General features: G+C 44.5%; 1 protein-coding gene across 6 annotated transcripts in view; it reads right to left on the bottom strand.

The window, feature by feature from the left end:
* VASH2 (vasohibin 2) overlaps positions 1-8,040 on the bottom strand; it is a 45,480-nt gene continuing 37,440 nt past the window's right edge. For all 6 annotated transcript variants that reach the window (XM_057726943.1, XM_057726945.1, XM_057726946.1 and 3 more), the window contains one exon: positions 1-2,887. In XM_057726943.1, coding sequence (XP_057582926.1) covers positions 2,815-2,887 — 73 coding nt within the window. In that variant the 3' untranslated portion in view covers positions 1-2,814. The remainder of the gene's footprint in view (positions 2,888-8,040) is intronic.

Here is an 8,040-nt window from a genome sequence, read left to right as displayed (position 1 = left end):
ACAATCCTTGAGTTTCCAGGATGGTTTTATTAAAGTCCCATGCTGTGTATAAACATACAAGTGATGAGAAAAACATTAACTTGAAACATGCACTTATCTGGCATTCTCTAAAATACCATTATACAAGTTTTCATTTACTTAGAAAAATACCCACTAAAACAATCACAGTTTTTCTTAAAAGATTTAAAAAAAAATGTATTGGCCAGAACAAAGTCCAAGAGAATAAACAAGATTCTGAATTGTATGTCAAAAAAACTGTACAGGGTTGTACATAAAACTATAGCTTACAAAAGCCTCGGGTATAGTAAGAATACTGAATTAAGGTTTCCAAAGTTCTATTTACCAATATCTATTAATAAAATCCTTATGAAATAACTGACTTAGAAAAAGTGAAATGCTTATGATTTCAGAGAATATAGAAAATACTAAATATCACTTTCTGAAATAAAGTGTACTCAAAACAGCACAACATGTAGTCTAGAATCAAAATTTCTGTCATTCATTTAAACTTTGCATGTATTGCCATAACGGCTTAAGCATAAAATTCCTCTTGCATTAATAACTTTAAAAACTAGATTTCAGGTCATTTCCTTTATCTTTTGAATTACAGCCAGTTTTAAAATCAGTTCCGGGGGGTAAATCATGTCTTTTTTTCTTGCCTTATCAATTAAGTTACTACACCAGAACGTAGGAATTTGGTGCCTTTCTCATATCTTTTAGAAATTAACATTGCATAGGCAATAAAAATAGACCAACAACTAAGAGCGTTTTAAATTAATTTTCATGTTTCTGTGACCAACTCTTGCTTTGGGGAAATGTATCTTAAAATCAACAAGCGAGTGTGGAATACATCAGGTTACTAATTGGGTCATCAAGCCAGTTGGCAGTTTTAAGGCTTATACATCAGCATAATAGAAACAGGTTGTATTCCTATTCCTTTCCCCTTTTCTGTGGGAAACAAGAAGCTGTGCAACTACTGGCATTCCATATTTTAGACTGGACAGTACTTAATATTTAGAAAATCCTGTTCCAAGCTCTTAGAATGATTGCAATGTTATAAGTAGTCTACTTATTGAATAAGTAGTCTACTTTATTGAATAAAGTTTCATATTGATAAATAAATGATTATATTTCATCTAGAGAGACAGCGAGGTCAGTATTTTAGCATGAGAATGAAATGATTCATTGACTACTCCCAACATCTAAATACATGTAGTCATGAGACTGCAAATGGGTTCATCTTACGAGGGTTAAAGATAACTCATTTTAAATTCTGCTGATAGCACTATTCTCAAGGAAAGTGGTTAAGTTCCAAATTTTTAACTTATGCTGTATTTTTTAATCTAATTGGGATGTACACTTCAGTCAAAGAAAGCCAGAGAGGGAAGCACTGAGACTGAAATAACACTTTTGTTGACTAGTGGACTTGACTTAAATGTGCCTTTTGGTCTCACGCGTTGGCATGGTTGCTGAAATCAAACAAGTGAAATAGAAGCTGAGCTCCTGGTGACATACAGACTTGGTGTGCTGTTAAGAGTTATTCTGTGTGGTCTGCAGCCAGAAATTACACTGTAACTACCACGTGCAGGCCAGATATTCATCCTGTGCTCTATGGAGTAGGTCACGCTATAAGGTATAACACTGTACCTGAAGACTTTTCATTAAAAAAAAAAAAAGGTTCTGCTTCTCTAATTCACTGTATTTTCCAATACCGGTTCCTAAATATCATGAAGTGGTACCTAAAAGCAAGGTACTAGAAAATAATCACATCGTGCTGTATTTGGTCTTAATATAAGACATCAGAACACATCTCTAACAACAGTGCAACAGTGAGTCCTTCAGAATCAAGGCCTGACCAGAGTTTAAAGATCAGATGAAATGTGAACAGAAAGGTTACCTGGTTCTCAAGACCTGATTCACTCCTGGCCTCTGCCTTTCTGAGTGTGTTACTGTCAGAGGTAATTGCAATACTGCTCAATTTGTGTAACAGTGCATGACCTCGTGTGCTTTTTACTGGAGTCTGCAAAGTTTAAATGTTAGTGACAGAACATAGACTAGCTTCTGAACGTGCTTTGTTTTAAAAGAACAAAAACTGCTATCAGTGAATGCTTTAAGAAAGATTAAGAAAGAAGTAACTCCAAGGTCCTGAAATTGGTTTCCCGTATTGCCAGAAGAATTTCAGTGCTTTTTGAGTAAAACACTTGCATATAATACCTTAAATTTCATCGCATGTGTGCACCAGGAAAAAAACTCCAAACCTTGTGGAGCTCCCCATGGGAAATATTGGGGAAACAATACAAATAGAATATTAAAAAAAAAACCCAAACAAACCACTATTAAGTTTGCATATCTGATGTCAAGATGCTGAGGTAATGTTGACTTCTTAAAAAAAAAAACCCACCAATCTTTGCCTCTGTTATTGCTGAAAAAGACATTAATACTGATTGAGTTACCTTACCATATCAAAAGTGGAAGGGAGGGTTTCATGAACATTTACTACCGGTGTTTAAAACAAGTAAAAGAAAGTAGGTAAATGGGAAGATATAAAACAACAGTTACGGTCTTACCCTTTCCATCTGGAGTGAGGGACACAATCCAACCCCAGTGGGGTTTATTATTAGCCTTTTCATGGTTGTTCCTTTGTGAATTTTTTACAGTTTATTGTTACCACCCACTCAGAGGCTATTTACGAGTGAATCCGCAAAAATAAAATTCACAAGTTCTTAATAAATAGTTGCAGTTCCTCCTGAAGATGCTGGGTAAAGTGCAGAGAGAAGCACCATAGAAGCCCTGTTGCTGGCTGTTACGGCTGGCCTAAATTCGGATTTGATAGCCCACCTCGTTCAGAGTGCTGAGATCAGCTACCTTCTTTTCAGGCAGTGCAGGCCTAAGGGTAAAAGATGGTGGCGGAGAGGGGAAGGGGTACAGAAAGATCATTTAGTGCCCTCAGGGGCCGCCACCCTTTTGGTATTCCCCCCCCCCACACACACACACACACACCAGCCTTAGCTCCTAACTCCCTCTTGTTCTGAAGTCCACCTTTAAAGGTTTTACGGATCCTTTTAACAGGCTTTCGATGCAGAGTTCAAATAAAGTTTACAGGTCGCTGAATAGGTTTGTTCAACTTTAAGCCGACATTCGGTCACATTGTAACTTCTGAAACCAAGTTTCCGTAACCATCACAAGGGTCTAAAAAAGTTCAACCACAGCAGAACTAAACATCTGAACCAAATTCTCCTAGGAACCTTGGCTTCTGCCTGTCAGTGCCCTGGGGAAGCCCTGCACCTACAAGATGTCTCAGGTGATTCAGGGTCTCGTGGAGATTCTCAGTCACTATTCCAGGCTTGAGGGTATAAAATCAGGATGAATCTTTCAGAATTTATCTGAAAAAGCATGTCAATGTGGGAAATCATTCAGGGGCAAATCGTGTGTCTTCCCTAAATATATCTTCTCAAGTACTTTCCAACATGACACAACACCCAAGCATTTATGGGAAGTCATGTAAGAAAGTACCTCAAGTTGGGGAAAGAAATCATTCAGTAGCACATCATCTGTCTTCATTAAAGATACTTCCTGGGTGATTTCCCAATATGAAATTATGCCTAAGCGTTCTCATGATTTATCTCACAATTTTTTCCATTTTTTAAAATAAGCCTCCTCTCACCTTTGGTAAGAGATAACCAAGGTTGTAAACCAGTATGTCTAATGAGTTCTAATGCAAAAGTTTCACATTTTTATAAGAAGATCAAAGACACTTTTAGGTTACACATGAACCTTGTCTTAAGTGTTTAAAAAGAGAGAGAGAGAGAGACCAAAATGAAAATATAATTGTTTAAAACTTCCTTAGGGGCTTCTCTAGTGGTGCAATGGTTAAGATTCCGCCTACCAATGCAGGGGACACAGGTTCAAGCCCTGGTCCGGGAAGATCCCACATGCCGTGGAGCAACTAAACCCGTGTGCCACAACTACTGAGCCCATGTGCTGCAACTACTGAAGCTGGTGCCTAGAGCCCATGCTCCGCCACAAGAGAAGCCACTGCAATGAGAAGCCTGAGCACCTCAAAGAAGAGTAGCCCCGGCTCGCCACCACTAGAGAAAACCCACATGCAGCAAAGAGGACCCAATGCAGCCAAAAAAAAAAAAAAAAGAGTAAGGTACTTCATCAACTCAAAAGAGAGGAAAGGGGAGGGGAGGAGAGGGGAGGAAAGGAAAAAGAAAAGACAAGACTTGGGGCTCTTTGGCCTCCTTTTTCTAAACCGTTCCTTATCACTTCCGCCAGCTCCCCATGCCTTCCCGGTGCTGAGAAATGACTGTTATAAATAGCTTTCATTTATTAGGCACTTACTCTGTACCAGGAGTTGTTCTAAGTGGTTCACATGGATGAATTCATTCTCACCATAACCTTATGATGCTGATACTGTTACTACCCACTTTACAGAGGAAGAAAAGGAGGCACGGAAAGTTAGGAAGCCCACTCAAAGCAAAGTTGCATGGTTAACACGTGGTGGAAACCAGAGTTCTTCCCCAGAATCTACAGCCCATGCCCTTGACCAAGACGCAAACTGACCCCATCCTCCCACTCCCCACACAAAACATCCTCCAAGCATTTGAGGATGACACCAGGCCACTCCTGCCTCTGTACCCTGACTTCTGGAATGACTCCCACATGTTTTCTTTTCATCCCTTCAAGGACCAACCCAGATGCCACTTCTCCCATGAAGTATTTTCTGACTTCCTCTCCCCACAACACACCGCTCCTTGCTCTGTATGCTCTGGCATTTCCTTTTGTACATCTGTTAAAGAATCCTGAAGGTTCATAATCCTTGTGCCTGCCTCAGAGACTGAAAACAACTTCAGAGCTGGGATCAAGTAAATTCAGCTGTGAATCCCCACTGCTGAATACCTTGTACCTCTCGATAAAGTTTGGCCTAGTTCTTACTAATGTGTAAATGGCTGATAGGACTTCATTTTGTTACATTTGTCATGGGATATTTTTATTTTAACAGAGACAAAGTCCTAAGCCAAGAAGTCAAGCCACCATGGCAACATTCTAAGAATTAACAAGTAGGAAGATTTTTTTTTTTTTTTTCTGTATAGGAGCAGCTTTACCTTATCTCTGAAAGCCACTCGGGGAATCTGCCTACTCATATAGCTGAATGTGGTTCTGCAACGACAGACAGCTGGGGGGTTTCAAAAGCAAAAGGACTAAGTTGTCTCCTTCCTCTGTATCCCCACTGCTCCAGCCTCCCCCAAGGGCCCAGAACCCAGGTGAGGAAAAAAAGAGGCGAACACTGGCAGAAAATGAGTTCAGCTGAGATTCCTGGTGAACTGTCTGTAAGGTGAAACCCTTTTCTTTCACAGCAACACTGGCTGAAGTTTCCTGGCCTGGCGAAGGGCAAAAGTGGGTTATCACAGCATGCCACCTGCCCGTGGGCCCAGCCAGAAATACTGTTCGGTCCTTGCCAGCTCGTCTCAGGGCCAGAGCTGGGGGAGCTATTGTGTGTGGAGAGGCCTCTTCCAAGTGCTCCCCCGGCTATAATTAGAATATTGCAAGGGGGGTTATTTTTAAGAAGCACAAGCACCAGGAGGATGATTCAGCCGGGTCTGCACTTGCCCAGAACCTCCCATCAGACCCAGGGTTATTATTTTAGGACAATGTATTTCTCCAAACCCCTCCCCAGTCCAAACAAGGGAAAGAAATCAAAGGATTCTCCTTCTGAAAGGCTCTCGGGCACCTTCTATTTTAGGGGAAGTGGGATAGGGACTTCAGATTTCCTTTGATGCACTTTGTGGAAGAAGGGGAGGGCACGCCTCTCTGCGTATAAATGGCCAATCCCAGCCGCATCTGTTGTCACGACAATGTACCCAGGGTGAAGCCGGGTGACTGCCTGATGGCCTGGTCCCAGGTCCACCCTCAGCCCCACCCTCAGGCCTGCGTCCCAGGAGTCGGCTGCAGAGGAGCTGTGCAGAGGGGGAGGTGGGTTGGGGAGGACAGGGTGATGGTCCCACAGAGAAGGTGTCCTGGGGGACATGCCACTGCTATTTACCACGTACTCTAGTATTTGCTAAATCGCTCTTGACAGTTCGGGGGAGAGCGGACCATCTCCCGCACGTGCCAGGCGGCACATTTTGTCTTTCACACACCCTGAGGCAGCCTCAGGGCCGAGGAAGAGCTCAGCTGGGTTGGATGCTGGCATCAGTGAAGCCGTAAGAAGCCTCAGAACCAGATCCTGGGGCTAAACAAGGAGTTGGTATGTGTCTGTGTGAGAGTGGGTTTCGGGAAAGAGGAAGTAAGTGGAGGAAAAGCCTACAGGGTTCTCCCTAAACCACCCAGTCCCCTTTCTGTCCCTCTGACAAAAGGCTGTGTCTGGGGCAATTCCTCTCCTCACGTCTCAACACCCCAGGCCCCATGCTGCCCCTGGGCAGGATAGGTCAGAGGGCCTGAGTGACAGCCGGACAGCAGGGCTCCTGAAACCTGCTCGCTACGTACTTATCTGCCAGTTTATCAAGCAGCACTTTGTGCCAAGCACCTTGCGGGCCCTGGGGTTACCAAGACAAACGGCAACTCAGTGGAGCCAAAATCCATTCCCTTTCTTCCAGTGGCAATTCACCTCTTGCTTCTCCCCTACAAGCGTGAGACATTGAGTCAGGGACACGGCGCGTCTCTGTCCAGCTCAGGGCTACCTGATGGGGACCCACAAGGGTGGGGGTGCACATGCCCGTGTTCACATGCACCACCCTCACACACCACACACTCACAGGACCAGTGTAGCTGGGTTCTCTGTGGTCTCTAGAGTCTAGGAAGGGATATATCATAAAGGAGCAATGTTCATCTCTCAGTCCTCAGTGTGAAGGGTGTGGAACAGACTAAATCAGGGCTGGTGTTGGCCCAGCACTCACAAGTTCAGGGAGGGACTTCCCTGGTGGCGCAGTGGTTAAGAACCCACCTGCCAATGCAGGGGACACGGGTTTAAGCCCTGGTCCGGGATGATCCCACATGCCATGGAGCAACTAAGCCCGTGGGCCACAACTACTGAGCCTGTGCTCCAGAGCCCACGAGCCACAACTAGTGAGCCCACGTGCCGCAATTATTGAATCCCATGTGCCTAGAGCTTGTGCTCCGCAACAAAAAAGCCACCACAATATAAGCCCACGCACTGCAATGAAGAGTAGCCCCTGCTCGCTGCAGCTAGAGAAAGCCCGCGCACAGCAACGAACACCCAACAGAGCCAATTAAATAAATAAATAAATAAATAAATAAATAAATAAATTTACTTAAAACAAAACAAAACAGAAAAACAAGTTCAAGGAGACCCAGGCCCTCCTCTCGTATAGTCTGGTAGGAGTCAGGCCAGGCCCTGATGTAGGACCCATGGCGTATGTGGGTACGCCTCAGGGAGGAACACTGGGATGGGGGTGGTTCTCTCCCACCTGTCACCCTCATTCAAAGCCAGTCCTACTTCTCACTCACATTCCTTACTTCCCAGGCCCGCAGGCACCACTGCTGGCAGCTGACAGGGCAGACAGCTGAGGCTGCTATGTGAACAGACAGGCCTCAGCCAAGAGAGATGTGGTTCTGAAGACATCCTCCAGCCCTTCGCCCTTCCTCCCAAGCCCTCCGCAGGCAGGAGCTCTGGCCAGAGACCAAGAGTTAGGGGCCATTGAGATTCCAGGGCACAGCTTCCAGGCTCTGATGTCACCTCTCCTTTCTGTGGCAGAGAACATCTGTAGGAACCCCAACCTTGCAATACTGACTTCAGTCATCAGCTCTGGAGGCTCCTGCCTCACCCTGCCAGAGGTGGTCTTTCCTGATAAGGCCCATCACTCCATCTTGGTTTCTTCAAGCATCTCTGGGGACCCTGACCACACGAAATCCCCTGGGGAATGAAGGAGCGCGGCGGGGCTCTGAGTTGGAAACTACTTTCTCTGCACTCTTGGAAAGAAACCCCACATCATCTTGGAGGTTTTACTTCTCCCTCCATAACCTTCCTAGTTTTCTCTCCCTTTTTGTAGCCCCCCCCACCACATTCCATGTGAAGGA

Source organism: Hippopotamus amphibius, chromosome 3 (genome assembly GCF_030028045.1).
Source record: "Hippopotamus amphibius kiboko isolate mHipAmp2 chromosome 3, mHipAmp2.hap2, whole genome shotgun sequence".
NCBI classification, from domain to species: Eukaryota; Metazoa; Chordata; class Mammalia; order Artiodactyla; family Hippopotamidae; genus Hippopotamus; species Hippopotamus amphibius.
This window is presented reverse-complemented; position numbering and strand designations above follow the sequence as displayed.